The sequence below is a fragment of the Mastigoproctus giganteus genome, chromosome 4 (genome assembly GCF_048544385.1).
Source record: "Mastigoproctus giganteus isolate SK-2022 chromosome 4, ASM4854438v1, whole genome shotgun sequence".
In the NCBI taxonomy this organism is placed as follows: domain Eukaryota; kingdom Metazoa; phylum Arthropoda; class Arachnida; order Uropygi; family Thelyphonidae; genus Mastigoproctus; species Mastigoproctus giganteus.
In genome coordinates this window covers 244,854,459-244,880,049 of record NC_143578.1, presented here as the reverse complement: position 1 = coordinate 244,880,049, position 25,591 = coordinate 244,854,459, and the positions used below count along the sequence as shown (strand labels likewise).

The following is a 25,591-nucleotide window of genomic DNA, read 5'->3' as shown; positions in this document are numbered from 1 at the left end:
CAGATTACGAACCTAAGGGGGCATAAATTCCAATTAAGAAAAGACAGATGTAGAATAGATGTGTGGAAATTTGCCTTTAGCCAGTGGGTGGTTAATTGCTGGAACAAACTTCCATCTGTTGTTGTGGAAGTTGATAGGTTGAATAAATTTAAGGAGGAACTGGACAGGCATTTGGAGGGAATGGTGTGATTTTTGTTTTTTTTTTTGGCTGATGATGCATAAGCTCATACACTTGCTTTCTTGCATCACATGCCACTACTACTACATGCCCACAATTATTCATAGTAGGTACAGTCGGTATAGAACTCGGCCAAATGGCTGGTAAAATTATCAATACTCATGGAGAACATAACTAATTAAGAGGAATTCATCAAAATAATTAAACATGAATGTAAGAAATCAGGATATTCTAGCAAATCTTGATGGAAATGATATTAGCATTAGTAGAGGCATATGATGCAAGAAAGCAAGCTTATACAGCATCAGCCAAAAAAAAAAAAAAAAAACACTTCCCATTTCACCCATCCATTTGCACCAAAAGTTTGTCCAGTTCTTCCTTGAATTTAATTAACCTATCAATTTCCACAATGACAGATGGAACTTTGTTCCAGCAATCAACCACCCACTGGCTAAAGGCAAACTTCCACACATCTATTCTATAACTCTTTCCCCAATTTGAGTTTATGCCCCCTCAGGTTCATAATCTGAGCAAAGCAAGAGGAATAATCTCATCAGCATTGAGCCTGCATACGTTTATGTTTTGAGGTGATCTTTAAGCCAATTAACAAAATGAGGAATCTGTTCAAAGATATGATACCATTTTGTAACAGAAGACATGTGATGTACAAAAAAGAAGTACAAATGTGGCAAGGTATATGTAGGCAGAGAAAAGATGTAAAACTTGCAGGGGTAATTAATATTAAGTAATTAAAGTATAGTTGTTTGCTCACTTCAGGCAATGCCAAATTATTCTAATTTACTACACTACATATCAATTAAAAATATATGGTCTATGTAATTCTGTAATGCTCATGTTAGCCTGTCTAGCCTTCATTTTGACATCAAATTAGCACTGCTTGATTCATCCTGTAGTGTGTCCTGAAGGAACTAAGGTGGACCTCACCCTAAAAAAAATCATTAGCAGTTATATAAATAAGTAACATGCATTTTAGAATTTAGTTCAAATAAAAAAAAATAAAGATTTAAAAAATTAAACACATGGTCAAACCTGATAAACAGCGGTATGGTAGAAGAAACTGGACAAAAAGAAATAAATTAAATGTTAATACTAAAGGGCTGGTTGTCATCAGGCACAAATTCAAGCCCATATGTTACCATAAAAATTGCACAGTAAATTTTTAGTTATTGGGATTTAGCCATCCAGAGGATACATGTAAAATTTATTTTATTTATTTTTGAACTTATAATCAGTTCTCTTATAAAGAATTAGTCATGAGCAGGATCTAACTAGCACAAGGGTAGAGGTTATTGGTGAAAGGGCCTTGTGGACCAAACGTTCCTCTTTATGATTTATTTAATGCCTTCAGTCCAAAAGCTAATTAGATGTGTTAATACAAATGGCATTTATTGGAACAACTCTTTGAGATTAGTGGCTTCCTAGGTTATGTGGCACATTTAATGCAAGTTAGATAGCAAACTGAAGATAGTTTTATGGCTAATGGAATAATGGGAACAGTTAGGATATGTATGACTGTTAGTTGAATCTCACAATGGGTACTAAAGACCTGTTCCTCATTAGTAAGAGACAGTTAGGTGGCAGATCAATACAGTCTTGCAAGCATTGCCTCTTCACATCTACTGCATTTGATAATTCCCACAACTGAGACTAATGATTTCTGCATGCTGCTTGTATTTCAAAAGGGCATGGGGGTTATGTCAAGGTTGTTTTGCAGCAAGATATATATTTTTTTTTTCCTACCAAAATGGCCTAGAATCTGGCCTGATGACATAGCCTAAAAAAAAAAAAGGTAAAGTGCAGCCATTATCAACCCACTGCAGGATGGAAGCCTCCTCAACAATTCATGCTGAGGGAAATGGACCATAATCTACCACGCTGGTCCAGTGCGGGTTGGCAGATCGACCATATTCGGCAGTCAGGGGCTTGAACCCCGGTCTACTCAAAGAGCGTGTGCTACTACACTCCCGCTCCTGATCACTCGGCTACGGAGGCCGTGGCTACGGAGACATAGCCTATTAGTGACAAACTTGAATTTTAAAAAGTAACAAGGAAAATTAATACTACGTTAACACATAGGCTAGCATGCTTATTGTATTTTTTTTTTTAATACCAAGAATAGTAAATTTATGTATCTATTAGAATTAGTTCAATGTGAATTTCATTACTCCTACAATAAGATATTCAATTTCTATCGTTAATTTATTTTTCTTCTTTTTTAAAAATTCTTCAGGGCACCTATTCAACAAAACATTTGTTGCTATGAAAACTTTCCACAGTTTTGATTTCCTTCCCACTCGTTTTTCACCACCTAAAGATTTGGCCATAACAGTTGGTATTATTATTATTTTTTTAACAGCAATACTGTTGTTTATGTTTTTTGATCTCATTATACAATATAATATCAAAATTAAGAATAAAATAAGTTTCCTATTTTAAAATTTTTCTTGCAAAACTGGCTGGTGAACTAGGGCATTGTACACCCACTACTGTCCCTTGGTTACACAATTAAAATTCTTACAGGATAGACAATTATGAATATTTTCCCCTTGTTTAATTACATAGTGGAAAATGCTAATTTTAACATACCACTCATTATTATAATGGTGCTGTAGCTGAATATTTATGAATATTTTTATTTTTTTACTGGAATTTCTTTGATGTTATTACTGCCTTAAAATAGTTTTCTTCGCAATTTCCAGTCATTGCAGGAAACTGATCATCACTGTAGTACATGATTTACTGCATAGCACACAGTAATGCAGCCTCTTTGCACAAAGTTAGACAAGTTTCATAAAAATATTTTGATTACTGTCATTTTCAGCAACTGGGTAACACAGCTTAAGAATATCATCGAAAAACACTGAAGTACAACAGGATTGGAATTTTTCTTCTTTATATAGAATACTTCTTTAGAAATGTAGTATGAAAATAAAAAAATTCACTCTAACTGACAAGATGTTGTTCTATTATGCTTTAAATCTGAGAACTAAAAATAGGAGAAATATAGTTGGGTATTAATGAATACTAATTTTTAATTTCCAAGCTACAGTTTTCTTTTTTTTTTTTTATGTTATAAAAAAAACCACTGAGTCCAGAAATTTACTTTATAAATTCTGGAATTTTCAATTTCATCAGAAGTTAATGTAGAAGGTAATTTCAGTAAAAGCGATGATATAATTATTCATGTGTGGGAAAAAGGGATAGTATTGTCTATATAAGTGCCACACAAACTGTGGTCCATGTACCCCTGTTGGGAAAGAAATCGCGGACCAGTCCATGGGGATCTGTGTGAAGGTGGACTCTGCTAATTATGTCCAGCATAATAAGTGCACATATTATGCATCACACAATTCAAAGAAAGTTGTAATTTTTTTTTTTTTTTTTCTCCCCATCTAGCATTTCCAGAAGCTCAGATCTGTGTATCAAGCAGACTGTATAAAGACAGATAACTTATTATTATTTTTGAAATCTGCATATTTCATCTGCATTTTTGAAATCTGCACATGGAAGGGCACATTTTTAAGGTGATTAGAAATATCTGTTTATCAATCATTTTGTTTATTAAAACGTTAAAATTATATTTTAATTTTGGACAAGGGGGTCACGGTAAAGCTAAGAACCTAAAGGGCCTTGCCACTGGAGAAATAATTATGTACTGATAAGACATAAATATATTGTTTTCTCTCTCTTCATATACATTTATTCAGCATTATAATTTTGGGTTTTCTTTCACTTGTGCATTCCCATTCATGGCATTAGTGTATTTTGTCTCAAAACTGTGTGTATTCCATGATCATTTTGCCTGACCATAGAATACAATTTACAGAGTTTAATAATCCTCTCCTTTGGAAACTGGTTTTTGTGGGATGAAAATCAGAGTTACCAAGGGAGGAGGACCACACAATCATCACCAAAGGCCAGTTAACTCAGTCGCAATGTGAAAAATCACATAAATACTCCTTGCCTTGATGGGTACTAGTTCTATGTGGAAATTGCGAACTTTTTGTGGACAGAATGATGAACTGAAATCTGGGGGTTACATTTGAATGCAATTAACTGCTTAATGTGACTCAAATTTTCATTGGCTCATATATGTCAACTGCAGTGGGAATTCAAAACATAAATTTAATCATATTTATTCATCCAGTTTCAACGTCCAGTATAATGGAAAATTATGTCAGTAATTCAATTACCTTTGCCATTTGAGCGATTACTGGTAATACGTCTTGGTGTTGTCTTAGAATCGGAATTTGTTGCTTTCTGTTCTTCAAAATGTGAAGATCCGAACTTGCGGTGTACGTTCTTATTATCATGCCTGGAAACCCGTAACGAGTGAAATTCTGACCTTTGTGCACTAGCAGATACACTAGAATTTGCAGCACCGGGCAAGGAAAATGCAGAAATTTCTTTCAGAGGCACTGTAGTAACTTGCTCTTCTCCTTCGACACTGTCGATATCGAGAACCAAATCCGGTAAACCACGGCCCCCCGATTCCAATTCGGTGGTCATCATTAGCTCATTTATGCTTCCAATCTCAGCCACATGCAAGTTAGTGGCAAAACATAAGATAAAAACCTTCCACAATTAAAAGCAATTTAGAGATGCATACATCACCTCGAGATGATACAATTAAAACTTTTGCTGTTACGCTGTAACAGCTACAGTAGCCTGCTATGAAAAGTACGGCATGGCACTTTACACTCGCGCTTCAAGTATAAATTTACATATTAACATAATTTATTACTAGTGGCCAAATACAGTACATTACAATTCATTCCACAACTTCATCTCACCATCACATACTCCTTAGATTCCAAAGTAGGACAAAACCCACCTAGCGGCCAAACTAACTTTTCTCTTCCAAATATATTTCTTGACGAAATGTCAAAGAGAATAAAAAGGCTGTTTAAGTATGGGTAATGCATCTCCATCATTTCTACTACCCAGATAGTAAGAATGCATCGTTTTATTATACTTCATAATTTGAATACCTTCACAACGAGTTACCTAGGTATTGCGCTACTTCGAATAAATAACGCTTCTCTAGTAGAGAAGACTACTGTTGCTTATTCTCAGATGGGCACCACCATCCAGACGGCACTGTTTCTAAGCTAGTTGGCTTCATCATCGGTGGGTGGGCAGGTACCCTGTTGCAATAGTGACAACCCAGTTAAGAACTATAACTTCACAATATGAGATATAATAAAACGATGCATGCAAATTCCGAAAATCTTAACTGAACGCGCAGTAGGAACTCAGACATTCGGCAAGTAGGTGGTTAACAACAGCCTATGTATGGTCTGAGGATAGGTTTAGGCAATGTTCCCGAAACGTTACCTTAATGTCTATGGATTTAGTTAATCTCTAAATAAACTATCTAATATTCGCGTGGAATAAGAGTGGTCATTATAGAAATCTAGATTTTATGGAAAACTACGACGAAACATTCTTCTCCAACTATATTAAAAAGAAACAATTATTATTCAAAATTATCACCTTAACCGAATTCCTTTATTTAATTTTTTGACCTCTGGTTAAGGCCCTCGTGGGTAACACAGTTGGTAGGATCGCCGTCCTCCCCACACCAGGTTAATCCAGGGGCTCACATCTGGTGGGCATTGGCTTAGCACACCCAGGGTCCTGAGCTGGATATCATCATTCTTCTCTTTCTTGGTGATTTCCTTCTCTCTCTCTCTCTCTCTCTCTCTCTCTCTCTCTCTCTCTCTCTCTCTCTCTCTCTCTCTCTCTCTCTCTCTCTCTCTCTCTCTCTCCCAAGGGTAACTCAGAAATTATTTTTTTTGCCTGGAGCTGCAAACGCTTCTGGCTCCTGGCACCATATGGCTAATAATGATAATGAAAAGTCCTGAATTCGAATTCCATCGATGACGTCAGGAATTTTTATGAGTCTTTTTCATAATGTAGCTGAATTAGTCGGTCTCAGGAGAGGGTAGCATCTCTTCACCCAGAAACTTTGGTTTTTCGTCCAGCAAAACAGAAAATCGATCTCAGAACACACGAAATTTACAGACAATATACAAGGAACAGCATGGCCTTAATTGCCGATGCTCCTAAAGCCGAATAACAACAACCTCTGGTTAAAAGTAAGCTAACCTGTTTTATTTGGGTCACTGCGTCTGTAAATGGTCTGCGCAGTAGCCCAGTGGTAGCGTCACTGTCCTCCCCACACCGGGTGGAAAAGGACTGGGTTCGAATCCGGTCGATGACGCGAGGAACTTTAAAGGGCTATTTACACTCGGTGGCTGTGTTAGTCTGTCTCAGGCGTAGATAGTAAGGTTTTCCCCCCCAGAAACCAGGGTTTTTCGTCCAGCAAAAAATCGACCATAGAACACACGCAATTTACAGACATAAGACACACAGCGCGGCAGATGAATTTAATTATTCGGGTGGCCTAAAAATAATAGTTTGTCTATAAATGTAAAAATATGTATTTTTTTCCATTTACAGACACAGTGATATTGTGTCTGTAAATGTAAAAATAAGCAGGAGGGGTCCTAGGTATGGAATAAAGGGGCTATATCACCCCATCATATAATCAAAATGACATATATAAATATTTTAACCAGCTGCATGATAACTAAAGCTTAATAATTTCCCGGAACAATGCATTATCCCCGTCATAGAAAATTCTGGGGCTGCCGTTGAACCTAAGGCAGAAGTGTTATGTTGCAACCGCTTGGGATGCTGATGCCTCATAGTACCTAAATGGTGTTTTCAGACGTCCTGAACATGCTATAGTGAAAGGAATCCTCCCAAGTCCCCCCTCCCCACAGTTGATTTTGTATAGTTGTATAGATCACGTGGATAGCGTTAGATAATCTGGAAAGACGAAACAGAATATATAGTTTCACCACTGTTCAAACCACATAACAAACAAGAAAGTAACAAAATAAGAAAATAATAACTAACGAAACAAACAAAGCTTAAAATAAGAAAATAATAATAATAATAACTAATGAAAGAAACAAAACTAACAAAAAAAATAAAATTCTTCCGTTTACAGATAATACAGAAGCTGCTGCTGCTGTTATAGGTTGTCAGGCGCATCCGGCAACTTAGCCCATATTGCTCCATGCATAATATGTCTGTAAATTCTGTGTGGTCTGTGGTCAATTTTCTGGAAGAAAAACTTGAGTTTAGAAGTAACCAAGAATTTCTTCTATATACCAATTTATGTAATGTGTCGGTAAATTATGTGTGCTCTCTGGTCGAATTGCTTGATTTGCTGGCCAAAAAAACCCAGTTTCTGGGGGAGGGGAACTTCGCTATCTACGACTGAGTCGAGTAAATCGGCCACAGAGTGAAAAAGCCCACTAAAGTTCCTCGCCTCATCGACGGGATTCGAACCCGGGCCTTTTCCATCCGGTGTGGGGGAAGACGGTGACGATACCACTGTGCTACCCACAAAGGCATACAAAAAACAAATTATGATATTAGGGTCACACGTAAATGATTACATCTACCTATATATTTATTTTGTCTGTAAATTGCGTGTGTTCTCTGGTCGATTTGCCTGTTTGCTGGACGAAAACCCCCAGTTTCCGGAGGGAAAAACCTTGCTATCTACGCCTGAGACCGACTAACTTAGCCAAGGAGTGAAAAAAGCCCACTAAAGTTCCTCGCGTCATCGACGGGATTCGAACTAGGGCCTTTTCCACCCTATGTGGGGAGGACGGTGACGATACCACTGTGCTACCGCACCGACTCACAAAGGCATATAGAAACAGGAAAGGGCAAGAACATGGCTTTGGAATAATATTGGATAAGTTGAGACTAAGTCGCCAATCGAACAGCCGACGAGGACGCCAAATTTAGACCAGGGCTCAGAAGATAGGGGTCGTGCAAAATTAGGAGTTAAAATGTTCGTTAAAATAAAAACAAGTTCGGGTATTGCGATATCATATTGCTTGTTGAACTGTCGAACATGATGATAGACAACGTCGCGTTATAATTATTTTTTTTTATTTTACTATATTGTTTATGATAAGAAATAGATAACTATACATAATAAAAAATAATAATAATAAAGTAAAATAGAAAGCAATTACCACAAATACATTTCTCTATCCCCTTCCATGTGCATTTCAGGAAAAATCTGAAATGGTTATTTTTGATTTCACATCCAGTTTGTGTTTAATCCTAGCAGCATGTCCAATTTATTGCACCTCCTGGAGAAATGGTGATCTAATGTTGTTAATGAAAGTAATTTTTTATCACAAAATGATATTGCTCAAAGAGTGCCCAAATGCTTTGTTGTTGGTGGTGCCGTTGGGTTTGTAGGCGCAACGGCAACTTAAACTATTTAGTAACTTAGACGGTTTGCTAAGAAAAACCCCACTTTCCTTGAGAAGAAACTATTCGGGAATGAGCGGTTCTCGACCGACTCTAGTGTTTTATCCTCTTTGCATGGCTGTGTAGAGAGTACGGTGCTTTATCTCAAACCGTGTGAAAAAGGCAGGGGTTCGAATCCCTTCAATGATGCGAGGAACTTGTATGGGTATCATTTTTTGTACCCTTAAGAGATAGATATATCTGCTGTACATGCATTGGACGTTTGCTCCAGGCAGATGTCCCGATCGTATTCTGCCTATCATTTTTGGAAAATATATTTCACGTTTGCCTTTCCCTTTCCCTGACAACAGAGAGACCTGTGGGACCAGTGCATTCTGTCTTGGGAATTTCCACAGTGTTCTCTAATGCACGAGAGTAACCTCCTGGTTTGAGAAGTGCAGCTGAGGGCTAGCTCGATGGACTCCAATTTAATTCCTACGAGGTCATCAACTATGATCTTCATAAACTCCCATCAGAACACTGAGTTGACGCTTAATTTCCTCACATTCTATGCACCGAAATTAAGTCATTTCCTTTTGCCGTGTCATGTCCTGTTCAGAAATCCACACACACACATCAAACAAGGAACTGACTTTCTAAGGCTAATTAGTGCTAATTAGTAGTAGAAATGAAAAATGACGCAAGAAAGCAAGCTTATATAGCAGCAGCCAAAAGAAAAAAAAAAAAAAAAAACCTACACAGTTCACCCATCCATACAATTCAAGAATTTGTTCAGTTATTCCTTGAATTTATTCAACCCATCCATTTCCACGACAAGAGACAGAAGCCTGTTCCAATAATAATAAAATAAAAATCAAAAGGAGTCACAACAAATCCGTTTCTCTGTCCCATTCCATGTGCTTTGCAAGAAAAATCAGAAATGGTTATCGCTTACTTCATATCCAGTTTCAGTTTAATCCCATCAGCATGTGCTGCAGCGTATGGAGCACCGACCAAAAAAAAAAAAAAAAAGAAGAGCCCAAATGTTTAGTTTGTTTTAGTGCGTCGCGTCGATTGATGTGTTCCGTCGCTCCGCAAAAGGACAAATTTTGTTTCGTTATGTCGGTATATATATATATTTTTTTTTTTTTTTTGTTTAGAAATCGCAAAAATTATGGGCAAACGCAAGAATTGCGCTTTCAATTAAACAAAAACCTGAAAGTATTCAAAAGTTTGAAAATGGTGCATCCGTTAAATCTCTAAAGAATGTCGTTGAATATAAGGTTGTTGACCAAACCATACGCGACATTGTAAAAAAATAAGGGGCAGCATCGTATCGGACACGCGAGTAGTACGTGGTAAGTTTGTCGGGTTTTTTTTTCGTGGTTAACAGCGGGTAATTGAATCAGCAGATACGGGGGGCAACTGTAATTTCGTGCCTGTCCAAATAATCTTCCATTACTTTTTTAAACAGTGATTCCGTTTTCCCTGAACAGACGTTAAGTTAACAAGTCTATAATTACAGAACTCACATCGCCTTATCAATTGGGGATATATTCGCACTTCTCCAGCCCATAGAGACCTCCCGCTGAATCCAAGGATACTCTCATAATTATGGCTAAGGGTTAGCTTATCTCCTTTGCTGCCTCTCTTAATACAATTGGATAGTTTCCATTTGCCCCGGGTACCTTTTTTATGTCCATTCTCAACAATTTCTCTTCCACTTTCCTTTCAGTTATCACAAAGTCATTTCGCTCCTCGTTAAAGTTCGATAAACTTCTGGCATCCCCTTCCCTAAAGAATTCCTCATATATGAATGTAGATGATAAGCTCATACGCTTGCTTTTTTGCATCACATGCCTCCATTAATATTATTATCTGACATCCATTTAGGTCTAAACTTTGAACAGTATTTCTTTCTTTAAGATGTAGTGTAACCGATACGCAATGGTTCCACCTCATACAAGCCTGGAGGCCTCATTTAGGGAAAAATATAGAGCTGCTGAAACGGGCATTGTTGCCCTTCTGTGCACAGAATGGCAACGATTGTGATAAGGAGAACAGAGGGTGCTCTTACCAAAGAAAGCTTCACTTCTACAAATTGAAATTCTGAAGACCACTTTCTTTAAATACCTCAATCAGATCATCTGTGAGGTGATCTGATTGCAGTATTTAAGGCTCTGAGTGACTCTTGATTTTTACGGAGTCCGTATGTGCTGTAATGTAATAACTAGATCGTATGTATAGCTTAGCTTAATTTTCAGCACTCACCTCATGAGGTGAGTGCTGAAAATTAAGCTAAGCTATACATACGATCTGGCTCTGAGTGGATTGAAAAAGTCCACTTCATATGACATTGTTCCTGTTGCTCATGGTGCATATATTCAAATTGACGAATGACAATTTTCAGAAGTTCGCATTCTGCCAGTGGGTAGTTGATTGTTGGAAGAGGCTTCCATCTCTTATTGTGGAAGTGATGGTTAAGTGAAGCAGAATGGGATTCCCTAGTTGGGGTTGTTCCTGCAAATTTAGTTGTTATTGTAGCAGGCCTGTTGTGTCCTCTGTATGACAAGTTGGTGCTCAGTCTGAATTAGAATATTGTGTATACATTTGGCAACAGCTGCAGCAGAGTAAAAAAAAAAAAACTGTTGTCACTGTTGTTGTTATAGTAGTGTTTTAGGTGCATCTGTGACTAATGTGTACGGACAGACAGACTACTGTCTGTCCGCACACTGCAATTTGCAGACCTGAAACCTTTCTAGCTAAGAGCGTTCTGTTCCCTTCACCAATCTGATTGCATTCCTTAGCATCCGTTCCAGCAGATCAACATTCTTCCTAAAGTGACCTGTATTTAGCATTAGTTCAGGCATATGATGCAAGAAAACAAGCTTACACATCATCAGCAAAAAAAAAGACCTTCCCATTTCACCCATCTGGTCACTCAAAATGTTTTTCTAGTTCAGGTTTAAATTTATTTAGGCTATCAACTTCCACAACAAAAGATGGAAGTCTGTTCCAGCGATCAACTACCCACTGGCTAAAGGCAAACTTCTGCACATCTATCCTACAACTGCTTTTCCTCAATTTGAATTTATGCCCTCTCAGGTGATTATTCTGAGCATGAGGAAGAATCCCATTAGTGTTGAGCATGGTCAAACTATTCAAGACTTTATACACCTCAATCAATATCTGGAGACTAGGCACTTGCGATCACCTCGCAGGTGCCTAGTCTCCAGACACTGTAATTTGCAAAACTTAAGCCTCTCTTGATAAGAGGACCCCTTCGTTCCCATCACCAATCTTGTTGCCCTCATCTGTACTCGTTCTACCCACTCGACATCCTTCCTAAAAGGAGGCCTCCAGACCTGTATACAATACTCAAGGTGTGGCCGGACCATTGCCTTATACAAAGGGATAATCACCTCCTTGCCTTTGCTAGCAAAATTCCTACATATCATTGGCATGACCTGTTCTGCCAGCACATCTGCACTGCACAGAGAACTTCATATCTGACTGCACAGTTACCCCCAGGTCTTTTTCATTCTATACCTCCCTGAGTCTAGTATCACACAGTTGGTACCTTTATCTTGGGTTACTGCTACCTATATGCAGCATTTTGCATTTGTCAATGTTAAACTCAGTGGCGGCTCGTGACTCAGATGTATAGGGTGCTGCTTCTTAAAGTTACATTAAATTGCCTAGGTTAAAAGACATGTAGGCATAGATGGTAATAATAGTAAGCGAGTTAAAAATGCAACAGAACATTAACTGGAGACTCACCATTAACAGACTTGTGTAATCTCGAAATTTTATTTTAAAATAAAATCCATTCTTCGCTTTTTATTTGTTGAAAATAGGTTAATAACTTTTTCATTCAAGTTTGGTGCTCTGTAGAAATCGGCACGGCTCGCTCCGCAGTTCCTTTGACTCGTTTTATCACCTCTAGAAATGAGCGTCGACAACCTGCCAACTAAGCATTGACTGAACCACTGGGGACTAAATTTGGAATTGCTCAGCGCACAGTTCTACCTACGGTTAAAGTTCAAGGTTGAAAATGATTTCGTGTTTTTATTCGTTTATTATTGAAATGATTATTGGAAATAGAGGATGAGTATACTAAATGCGGGACCTGTTAATAAAAATATTCATTTCGTTGGATTGTTCTTCATAAAATTTCATATAACTCCGTTGACGGTATATTTAGATTTAAAAAGTTGGGGGTGCTGCAGTTCCGCAGTGCCTACCAACGACGACCCCTTGTTAAACTTCAGTTGCCACTTCTCAGCCCATCTGCCTAGATTTTCTAGATCCCGTTGCAGTAGCATACTGTCTTTACTTCATTAACAACCCTGCCAACCTTTGTTTCATCTGCGAACTTGGACATTGAGCCTGATATGCCTTCATCGATATCATTGATAAACACACAAAACAGCAATGGGCCCAACACCGAACCCTCGGGGTCTCCAGTAATAACATTAGTCCTGTAGTGCAGTCTCCATTTACTACCACTCTCTCCCGTCGCCCACTCAAAAATCCCTTTATACATTGCAGTAACTTACCCTTAATGCCATACCTCTCCAATTTGCACGGAAGTTTTCATTTGCAACAGTATCAAAAGCTTTCCTGAAATCCAAATATATGATATCAAAATTATTTTTTTGCGTCCAGTTCCTTTGTGACCACATCGTAGTAGCTAACCAAATTGGTCAGACAGGACTTCCCCTTAAAAAACCCATGCTGAGTCTGATCTATTACTGCAGTCGTGTCTAGGTGATCCTCTATCACCTCTTTAATCAGTGACTCCATTATTTTCCCCGGAACAGAAGTTAAACTAAGAGGTCTATAATTACCTGTGTCTCCCTTTGATCCTCCTTTGTGGATTGCGGATACATTTGCACATCTCCAGACCATGGGTACCTCCCCTGACTCTAAGGATGCTCCCATAATTATGGCTAAGGGCTCGCTTACTTCCCTTGCTGCCTCCTTCAATATAACTGTATAGATTCCATTTGCCCCAGGTGCCTTTCTTATGTTTATCTTCAACAATTTCTCCTCCATTTTCCTCTCAGTTATTACAAAATCACTTAACTCCCTGTTAGATTTTGTTAAACTTCGGGCATTCCCCTCCTTGAATAACCTCTCATGTGTGAATGTAGATGCAAAATACTCATTCAGTTTATGAGCTACTTGAGCAAAATCATCAACAGTCGAACCATCTATGTTAAGTGGAACAAACTGATTAATCCCCTTCCTTCTAGTGTTCTTCTTTGCATCCTTTGCCAAAGATTTCTTGAATCTGCCTTCGCCTGCCTAACCTCCTTTGTGACTTGATTACAGACTAGCTTATATCTGCCGTAGGCTTCTGTGTCACCTGATAATTTATATACATCCCATGCATTTTACTTCCCTGTCACGAGCCTCATTAATTCGTCTGATACCCATTTAGGTCTGACAGTATTTCTTAGGTGGAATGAAAAGCCTAGTAGCTTCTAAAATTAAGTCATTGGAAGCTTCCCATTTAGGATTCACCATTGTAACATCATCAGTTGATCCCACTGTACAGAATTTAAAAACTGTCTAAGACCTCTGCAGTCACCTTTAAGAAAACAAAAAACCTTCCCCTTACCCTTGATGATAGTTATATCTTTAAGTAAATCCCACGTCAGTACACTGTGATCACTGCCACCTAGTGGTTCCTTTATCTGCAAATTCTTAATGCATGGATAATCACTACTGATAATCAGATCAAGAGTATTACTCCCTCTGGTCGCCCCTTGAACATGCTGCTGTAGAAACCAATCCTCCAATAAATCCTCAAAAGTCTTGCTATTGTGCGAGTGACCAACCACAAGTTCTAGTCAATATCTGGGAAGTTAAAATCCCCCATTATAAGACGTTCTGATTTACTGGCCCATTCTATTTCTCTGCAGAACTGTCCGTTGTACTCATCAGAGTCATTAGGCCTATAACACACTGCCACTCTGATTTTCCCTGTCCCAGTGTTTTTGTCACACCAAACAGACTCAACATTGCACTGTTCACCCATGTCAATTGATGCTCTTCCTTAGATTTTGTGTTTCTTAACTAACAGCATAACCCCTTCTCCCTTCCTATCCTTTCATTCCTTTCCAGTGCCGGACAAAGGCATTTTCGCTCGCCGGGCAGAAAGATTTTTGCGCTCCCTTTACTAAGGATACATATATTTTTTTCATGATTTGTAAAATTTGGCGACCCTCAAAAAAATATGTCTCCCCGGGCAAGGACCTTGCTAGCTCTTGCCTTAATCCGGCACTGATCCCGACCATCCCCGCCCGTAAAGAATTCCTAATGTGTGAATGTAGATGCAAAATGCTATTCAATTTGTCAGCAACCTGAGCAGGGTCATCAACAATTAACCCGATGACATCAAATGGCCTAATGTGATTCAATCCTTAACTTCTACTGTTAATATAAGCTTTGCACTGCTCCAGTAAAAACAAGTAGCCATTATAAAGTGAGTAATACATATAATTTCAGTTGTAGCTAATTTGAAGAAAGATGGCTGATGGATTTAAAAACCAAACACTGCACACTTCAATAATTAGCTTTTCATGAATTCTATTTCTAAAATATTGTGTTTTTAACAATCTTTTCCTCGTTCTGCTCGATGTGGTTCAGTTCCCGGAACACTGTAGACTGGTATCTAGATTAAGAAAGTGCGTAGGCCTTTTCAAAACTAATACCAGATCGGATTACATTTCTAAGAGAAAATGTAAAATTTTCCCTTATTCTTGCTTCAACTCAAAAAGAGAGTGTTAACAAATTTGAAATATTATTTATAAAATAAAATTTCAATTAAATAAGAGTAATAAAATTTAATTAATATCTTAGAAAATTTTCGAAAAATTTAATACAAACATGAAAATACTACAACTTACCACTGAAGCAAAAAGATAAGTCTACCTGATAATATACAGTGTTGCCACTTTATTATGTGCACCTGCCTAGTAGCGTACTGTGTTGAGCCTCCTTTAGCCTTCAAAACAGCCTGAATTCGTCTAGGCACGGATTGAACAAGATGATGAAAACGTTGTGCTGGAATGGAGTACCATGCAGACACACGCAGTTCCTTGAGATTCGACGGAGGTGTAGGCCTGCAGCGAACAGGCCCTTCCCAGCTCATCCTAAAGATGTTCAATAGGATTGAGATCTGGACTGAGCACTCCACTGCAGCAAAGAAAAGTCATTGTCATTTTCCTGGAACCATTCGGGCTTTGTGTACCGGCACATTATCCTGCTGGAAGTAACCATCTGGCTGAGGATAAACTGTCAACATGAACTCATGTTGACAGTTGATAAACCCCGGTAACTTGAATTTATGTCCCCTACTTCTAGCATCATTTATAATCTTGAAAATTTCGTCCTCATTCATTTTACTGATGCCTCTCAGAGTCTTAAACACTTGCTAGTGCTTCGAACCCGGATCCTACAAAAACTACGGAATTGTACAGAACAGTCGAAATGTTGGAGCGGGATACTGTTCGTTATAAAAATACCCACAGAACAGAATACGAAGATAAAAGGATAACTACTGCAAGTAGTTCCAAATGAAAATGACAGTTTGTGAAAAGGAATTTCGTTTGTGTGGAATTATTTGACGCCATCAAAATTGTGCGTCGTAGGCAGTTGCCTGTGTCCGTTTGGTTCGTCCATCCGCATTTAATAAAGCTGTACTCCAAGTAAATTTTCTACTGAGAGTAGAGTTATTACATGCGGACGGACATGGTGAATACAACATCCACCGTAAACAGAAGAGGGCAGATATTTCGCACACATCACTTCTAAAACCACACGTACATCAATTAAGAAATCATCACGGTTAATGGAAAGGAATTTCGTTTATAGTTCCTTTGGGACGCCCACAGCTATTTTCAATAACAAAACATTGATCGTGCTTCGCAAATTTGGTTTTTGCAAGTTTATGACAGTAATTATTATTATTATTATGGAATTTTGTCCAACTAAGACGCAAATCGACCACAGAACAGACGCACGCAATTAACAGACTTCTAAATAGCGCAGTATTTCAGTGGCATTAGTAGAGGAAGAGTGGTGCAAGAAAGCGAGCTTATACAGTATCACCCAAAGACAAAACAAATACCCGTCCTCATTTCATTCGTCCAGTTCCTCTTTACATTTATTCAGGCTATCAACTTCCACAACGACAGATGGCAGTCTGTTCCACCAACCAACTACTCGCAGGCTAAAGGCAAACTTGCGCACATCTATACTACGACTATTTTTCCTCACTTTCAATTTATACTGGCTGTTAAGATGGATTTTTGGCGAAGATCGGCAAGAACTGAAGAAGTGAGAAATGACGTGACAACGAACGTCCATAATATAGAGGAAAAAAGAGTGCAGAGGTTTGTCGATGTAACGAAAATGGGTGACGACAGACATGGAGAAGGAAAAAGAGAAAGAAATCCTTCCTTTTAGCCAACACGCACGGATGTTTACTACCTACTGAACCACTGACACCTTATGTATGCTACGCAGGTCCACTAACCCCGCGGCCAACGGGTCTCATTCATTTTTTTTTAGCGGTGGTCATAATTCTGCGATCACTCAGTGTATATTAGTAGACAACGTAATAGGATTTCTCAACCCAAGCATTACTCATCTTTTTGCGAATGAAATGCTAAATTATTCTGTTGTTGCCATCCATACATATTGTTCAATGCATCTTTGTGACGTTGCTCGATTATTTGGTGCCATCCTATTTTTGCCACGGGTCTTTGTTTCACCATTTTTAGGCCAATTCTGACAGAGAGTACAACCAAAATTTTTCATAAAGATGATTCATCTCAAATTTATTATAGTAACCATATTACTTTTAATAATAAGCTATAAAACACCAAATTTGTTATTGTTAAAATATGTGAAAGAATGTTATGCACTCTGCATTGAGACTGTTGTGAATATTTTAATTTTCATTCTCCTCCATAAAGTTCTTGATCCCAAGACCATATTTCAAGATTTTGTTGTGGTTTTGGAAACGTACATGGCGTTCCAGCTGATTCTGATGGCAATTTCCACGTTGATCATTAAGGGAACTAGGAACGGCAACAGAAGAGAAAAAAGAGACCCAATACGTTTAAGAAGGTATTAAACTGTACAACAGTGAAAATAATTAAATAAATCCTGGTGAGTCAGTTATCCTTGGGCCTCTGACTGCTTTAACAAGATTTTTTTAAATCTATTTTAGCTAGATTTTAAATTGAGTGAGGCAAAATTGACAACGCAAAATTTAATTATAGAAACTGACAAAAAAAATTGATCAACAAAACTTCCCATATTATGGACGTTCCCCACAGAGAGAAATACAATAAGTCCGTTGTGAACATCTCATCACTAAACTGAAAAATAGTTCCTCTACGACGTCCAACTTCTTTATCCTCTGCTATCTGTTAGGTTGGTCAAATTTGTCACAGTTACGATTCCAAGCGAATTACGCTATCGAAGTAACGTGATTATAAGCAAAATTTTAAAAACTTTTTGAAGCTATTTAAAATTACATCGACACATCCCTCCAAGAAATGTATACATTTTTAGCACGGATGATGACATGAAAGAAATGTTTAATGAAAGGAGGAAGGAATATCTCTTCTCTCATGAAAACGAAAACTGATTTAATTGAAAAGAAGAAATATCCGTTAACCTTACTTCAATCCAAAAAAGTGTACTAATTCGAAATATTAAGAAAACAAAATTGTAATTAAAAATTTGTTATGGAATTTAATAAACATTTTGGAAAAATTTAATAGAAACTTAAAATTACTACAACTTACCTTACCACGAAAGCAAAAAGATAAATCGACCTGAGAAGTTAGACCGGTTGTAAATATATTTTCAAATTTCATTCGCGTCATTTGAAGTCTCTAGTCTCGTTTTAGGTCCAATCTCATACCAAGATTGATAAATGTAGGTGTTTATTGTTCAAGCAATAGGTGTCGCGACAGGGCACTCTGCGAAGAAAATGATGGGTCCTTGTTACCAAAAACAGCGCTCAAAACCGTTAGTGAAATAAAAATTCAAACTTTATCATAATATAAAGAGGATAGAAATAAAATCTTAAGTTAGCAGTTGATAGTAGTAGTAGTAATAGAAGCATGTGATGCAAGAAAGCAACCATATAAGCTTATGTAGCATCACCGAACAAAAATGTTTTTTTCACACATCCACATTCCCTCTAAAAGTTTATCCACCTCCTACTTGAATTTATTTAAGCACACAACGACAGATGGAAGTTTGTTCCAGCAATCACCTACCCGCTGGCTAAAGGAAAATTCCATACATCTATTCGGCAACTGTCTTTCCTCAATTTCAATTTATGCCCCCTCAGGTTCGTAATCTGAGCAAGACAAAGAATCCTATCAGCATTGAGCCTTCTCAATCCATTCAAGTACTCATACACCTCGCGGGTTCTTAGTTTCCAAACGCAGCAATATGCTGAACTTAAACCTTTCTTGGTAAGAGGACCCCTTCGTTCCCCTCACCAATCTAGGATGCCCTTCTTTGTACACGCTCAAGCAACTCTACATCCTTCCTAAAATGATACCTCCAGACCTGTACGCAGTACTCAAGGCGTGGCCTGACCATTGCCTTATACAGAGGGACAATCACCTCCTTTTTTTCCCTGCTAGCAAAATTCCCATATATCATTGACAAAACCCCATGACCTGCCGTGGCAGCCTGTCTGCATTGCTCAGCGAACTTCATATCTGACTGCACAATTACTCCCAGGTCTTTTTCATTTTCTACCACCTTAAGTGTAGTACCACACAGTTGGTACGTTCCTCTGGGGTTACTTCTACCCATATGCAGTACTTTGCATTTGTCAATGGTAAACTTCAGTTGCCACTTCTCAGCCCATATGCCCAACTTTTCCAGATCCTCTTGCAGTAGCACACGGCCATTACTGTCATTAACAACTCTGCCAACCTGTCATCTGCAAAGTTGGACAGTTTTACATCTTTGGATGTTTTTACATCATAAATCTTTGAGGAAATCCCACATTAGCACAATGTGATAGAATTGCATTTTGTAAACAACAGGAAGTTCATAGCTGTACCACATACGTATTTTGTACTGTTATATTTGTACTCTACTACTACGTTGTAATTTGACTGAGTGCAGGCTTTCTGTTACCCTGCACAAGTTTTATGAGTCACCGTTGTTCCGTTTCCGACCTGAGAATGATCAATGGCTAGATGGCGCCTTGTCATTGGACCAATCTCGAAAAAACCCCAATAGGATTGTTTTTTCCGAAATATCCATACTGGCGGGTCTGTACCCACCTACCGTGCCACATTCAAAGTCGCTTAAATCTTTCGTTGTTGTTATTGTAGAGGTTTAAGACGATTAGCAACTAATGGCATATTTCTCCCTGTATATTGTGTATAAATGGGGTGTGTTCTGAGGACACACCCCATTTATACACAATATGCCGTTTCCTTTACTATCATGCCTCCAGTAATGTGTTGATTGGACATCTTGCTCAACAAACAGAAGTCATAGACAATGGTATTGTAATGGTCCTCCTCACATCGGGTAGAAAAGACTGGGATTCGAATCCCGTCGATGACGCCAGGAATTTTAATGGACTTTTTTCACTCCGTCGCTGAGTTAGTCGGTCTCAAGCGTAGATAGCAAGGTTCTCCCCCCAGAAACTGGGGTTTTTTCGTCCAGCAAAACAGAAAAATCAATCAGAGAACACACACACACAAATGTAATAGTTTCAGTCATAGACAGTGCAGGTTAATGCCATCAAATTTTGTCCTTCCAAATGTTTTCTGTGTTCTCTGATAGATGTTACCTAACCTAGACGTATGAGGAAATGCTTTTTTGAACAATCTGAAAACTTCGACCTGCCCCATTCTGTTTTGACTGCATCAAACACCTGCGGAAGAACAGAAGAGGTACTCAGATTTGTAATACCACCACTTCTATACATAATACACAATAAATACAGCTTGGAATCCCTAACATTGATTTATTCAAGTAGTTTGCAATAGTCATCCATAATGTGTGCAAACCATTTTTGAAGCCATACGCGGTATGAAGTAGTTGCTCCAGTTTCAGTCTTCGGGGCGATTGTAGATTGAACCTTCAGAAACTTAATTATTGTAACCCGTGGTTGACAAGTACAATTACGGATATTCGAAATATTCAACGAGTCATTCAGTGCATTGTCATTCAGTCCTGTATTCTATAAAGCTGCCTCTTTCTCGGGATGAAAAGTCCATTAAGAACAACCGACATGTCAAAGAACTATGGAAGAAGAAGATGGGAAAAAAGTTCATAAATAAGTCCAATTCATAACAGGAACCGAAAAAATCTACATATTTTGGGCCCTCGTGGGTGGCACAGTGGGAAGAATCGTCATCTTCCCCATATCGGCTGAAAAGACCTGGGTTCGAATCCCGTCGGTGACGTAAGGACTTTTTATGAACGTAGGCTGGTTTTCCCTCCGGAAAACTCCATTAAAAAACAACAACCACCACATATTTTGAAATAGCGTGCTTGAGAGAGATTGAACGCCGATGTGTAGATATTTGCATATACAGGGCTCTTAAAATTAAAGTATCCCTATGTAGAGGGCTCTGGAGCAAGTTCTAAGGCTCATACTGAGGAGAAATTTGGACAATAGGTACAATAAAGAATGCGCTCGCCATTCACTGGAAAAAAATTTGTTACTATATGGCGCTGTGGCAATACAAATCACTTGAACACAGTTACATTGTACAATGTTTCTCCATTTCGGTTAACCACAGTTTCCATTCAAAGAACAGCATTTTCTACAGCAGGACGAAACACGTCAACCGGAATAGCCAGCACATGCTGTCCTTCAGATCTGCTAGAGTCCTTTAGATCTGCTCCCGATACACCTGGTTCTTCAAAAGAACCCTACAAACAGAAGTCGCATGGGGTGAAGTCCAGTGATCGGGGTGGCCAGGATGTCTGGAAACAACGGCTGATGACCCGTTCGTCTGTAAAGTGTTGCCTGCACAATCTTTGGACACAACGTTGGATGTGGGGTGGCGCATCATCTTGCATGAATATGGTATCCTGAAGGCACCCACGTTGTTGCACCTCTGGTATTGCGAAATTTCCCAACATTTCATAATATCGCTGTCCAGGGACGGAACAGGTGCCGGGTCCAGTCGGGGTTACCTGTTCAAAAAAATATGGCCTAATCATGAATGTGGCCGTAAACCCACATGGACCACACTGTCACTTTTAAAGAATGCAATGGGACTTCTTGGATAACTCGAGGGGTTTCTGTTGCCCAAATGCGACAGTTGTGCGTATTCACTTGTCCATTTAAGCGGAGGTGGGCTTCATTGCTCCAAAGGATGTTCCATGGCCAAGTGATATCCACTGTCATTCGCCCAGAAACTGAAGTGCGTAGGTGAAACGAATATCTGCATCACCATGCTTTAGCATGTGCATCTTGTAAGGATAGAACCGCAATACCTGACGCATTTCTACCCTTACAGTGGAATTCGGCATGTTCTGCAAATAACTTAGTTATGCAAATAACGTAAGTTATTTGCATAACTAAGGTAGTTACGCGCCATACAGTGACAAATTTTGTAACCATTTTTTTTTTCTAATAAATGGCGAGCGCATTCTTTATTGTACCTGTTGTCCAAATTTCTCTTCAGTCTTAGAACTCGCTCCAGAGCCCTCTACATAGGGATACTTTAATTTTAACAACCCTGTGTGTTCTTCATTTAAACGAATATTGAAATTAGTCGCATATTTAAATGAATTGAAAAAATATTTGTGGATTAAAAATAAAATATCAAAATTAGATAAGTGTGTGAAAGACTGGTATTCGAATGTAAATCGTAATAAATATTAATTGAAAAGTTTAAATTTAAGATAAAATGAGTAAAAAAATAATAAAATGAGTAATATTCATTAAATATAATACGGAAATTAAATATTGTACGGAAATTTTTTAAAATGTGTTGAAGCCATTTAAAATTATATACGATCATACCATTCCAAGAAATGTACGCATTTTTATCACTGATGATGGCCTGAAAGAAACGTTCTCAATGAAATAAATAGGAGGAATGAAAATCTCTTTGGGTTAAAAAGTTGTTCCGATTTTAATTCAAAAGAACGAATTGTCTCCTCGTGTGTAAATTGTAAGCGACAACAATTCCGAAGTTTAAAATAGAGATCATTAAATGACACAGACCATTGTACTATTAAAAGCATATCAGTATAAGAAAAGTTTTAAAAACTATCTAAATTATTATGAATATAAATACTATTGGGTGGAATGTCAGGCATCGGCACAAGTTCTTATAAACTGATTGCAAACATTGGCCTGTTAACTGCACGTTACATTTACAGAGGTGTGGCCATGTCATGTATTGAACAAAGTTTGGCCATCGCTTTTTCGTGTTGTCTTCGGATCACATAGAGACACCCAATGACAACTTTTGAATAGTCAGGGAGCCAAAATATTATGACAACCTACCTAATATGACGTTGGTCCTCCACGTGCAGCCAAAAGAGCTCGTACTCGGCGAGGCATTGACGCTACAAGACTTCTAAATGTGTCTTGTGGTATCTGGTACCAACACGTAACCAGCAGATCCTTTAACTCCTGTAAGGTCCGTGGTTGAGACATCGATGGGATCGTTTTCTCGGGAATTTGAAGGCCAGGACAATACCTGGAAGTCTTTCTCATGTCCCGCGAACCAGTCTCGAACAATCCGGGCGGTGTGGCATTGCGCATTATCCTGCTGAAAGACGGCACCACCAGAGGTAAAGAACGATGCCATGAAAGGGTGTACCTGGTCAGCAATGATGTTTAGGTAGGTGGTAGACGTCAGAGTGCCCGGCACATGGATGATTGGAACCAGGGTATCCCAGGGTGTCCCGATATTAATAAAAGGATGGTTGAGTGGAGAGAAGACAGAGGGTGGTAATTAATGGGTGCTGCTCTACATGGACTAATGTTATTAGTGGAGTCCCACAGGGTTCGGTGTTAGGTCCACTGTTGTTTTGTATATTTATCAATGATATTGATGAAGGTATATCAGGCTTAACGTTGAAGTTTGCAGATGATACAAAGGTTGGCAGGGTTGTTAATGACAGTAATGGCAGTGTGCTACTGCAACAGGATCTAGATAATTTGGGCAGATGGGCTAAGAAGTGGCAACTGAAGTTTAACCTTGACAAATGCAAAGTACTGCATATGGGTAGAAGTAACCCCAGAGGAACGTACCAACTGTGTGGTACTACACTTAAGGTGGTAGAAAATGAAAAAGACCTGGGAGTAATTGTGCAGTGAGATATGAAGTTTTCTGAGCAATGCAGACAGGCTGCCAGGGCAGGTCATGGGGTTTTCTCAATGATATATAGGAATTTTGCTAGCAGGGAAAAGGAGGTGATTGTCCCTCTATATAAGGCAATGGTCAGGCCACGCCTTAAGTGCAGTACTCAAGGCGTGGCCTGATCATTGCCACTGCGTACAGGTCTGGAGGCCTCATGTTAGGAAGGATGTAGATTTTCTTGAGCGTGTACAGAGAAGGGCAACAAGATTGGTGAGGGGAATGAAGGGATCCTCTTACCAAAAGAGGCTTAAGTTCTGAAAATTGCAGTGGCTGGAGACTAGGCACCTGCGCGGCGATCTGATTGAGGTGTATAAGGCCTTGAATGGGTTCAGCACGCTGAATTCTGATGGGATCCTTCCACTTGTTCAGATTACGAACCTAAGGGGGCATAAATTCAAATTAAGAAAAGACAGATGTAGAATAGATGTGCGGAAATTTGCCTTTGGTCAGCGGGTGGTTAATTGCTGGAACAAACTTCCATCTGTCATTGTGGAAATTGATAGGTTGAATAAATTTAAGGAGGAACTGGACAGGCATTTGGAGGGAATGGTGTGATTTTTTTTTTTTTTTTTTTTTTTGGCTGATGCTGCATAAGCTCATACACTTGCTTTCTTGCATCACATGCCACTACTAACTACTACATCATCGTATTTTTGCATTTTCTCTTCTGTTATACACTTTAACTGGGTGTACGCCTGTTGTATGTTATGCGTTAGTCATAAATAAATAAATGCTTGTGATCTGAGTAAGGGCAAGGTAAAGTCAAGCACGTAGCTTTCTGTGGGAATCGGCCACCTCCAGATACGACTGCCAGACGGCGAACCGTGAACCGTAACTCGTCACTCCAAAGAGCGGGTCAAATAGCAAGCTAGATAGCGTTTGGAATTAGTGGGGGTGATTTGTGACTTGTTGATGGCTGCACGACCGTCGTAACTCATATTATGCAGCGTCCTGAGCACTGTATTGGTGACATGTGTCAGTTGCCTCGCTGAGGGCATGTGTGTGCTACGGCAACGTTGATCTCAGTTCGGAGAGGGCACTTCTTTGAAGAGGTCTCCTGTCATGTTTCGTCAGTTTCGGATCTTTCGTAATGGTGTCAGCACAATTCCGCTTCCATTTCCTCGTGCAATCTTCGACCTAGGGATCTTTGATGCCGTTGAAACGCTACGTACAGACAATTGGCTGGCAACATTACCATATCGCATTGGAAGTCCGTTAATTCCGTAGATCGGTGCACCCTGCGTTCACAGTCTTTCTACTGTCTCTTCGAAGGGCGGTGAGCATTTTTATAGTTGAGAGTGACAAGCTGTGGTTGAGTAGCACGTGACCATCAACGGAAAAAATGTACCGATATTAATGCGAGGGTAGTGTATATATATATCTGGATTTGGAAAGGTCGCTCAGGAGATGTGTGAAATAAAACGTGGTTTTCCATGATTGTTGCCTGAAAGAAAAAATTAAGCACAAGAAAATGATCTTAATAATTTTAAGCCAAAGAAAATACAGAAGAATCTTTTTTATTTCCAATCATCTTGGAAAACTAAAAGTTATAATTGCCTGCTTAATATTAACGAGGAACATTTTGTGCCATCATCTTAAGATAATAGCTTTGACCACTGTAAGCAAGCTGCATCAAGTGACAGACTGTAATTAATTGTGTAATTACAATGAGAGAGCGAATGAGAGAGAGCGCATTGCCTTC

General features: G+C 38.8%; 1 protein-coding gene across 4 annotated transcripts in view; it reads right to left on the bottom strand.

The window, feature by feature from the left end:
• The window catches only part of LOC150087593 (uncharacterized), a 107,943-nt gene extending 103,033 nt beyond the window's left edge, over window positions 1-4,910 (bottom strand). For all 4 annotated transcript variants that reach the window (XM_090372156.1, XM_090372157.1, XM_090372158.1 and 1 more), the window contains exon 1: window positions 4,393-4,910. In XM_090372156.1, the coding sequence (XP_090228282.1) occupies window positions 4,393-4,711 (319 nt within the window). In that variant the 5' untranslated portion in view covers window positions 4,712-4,910. The remainder of the gene's footprint in view (window positions 1-4,392) is intronic.
• Window positions 4,911-25,591: the final 20,681 nt, after the last annotated feature.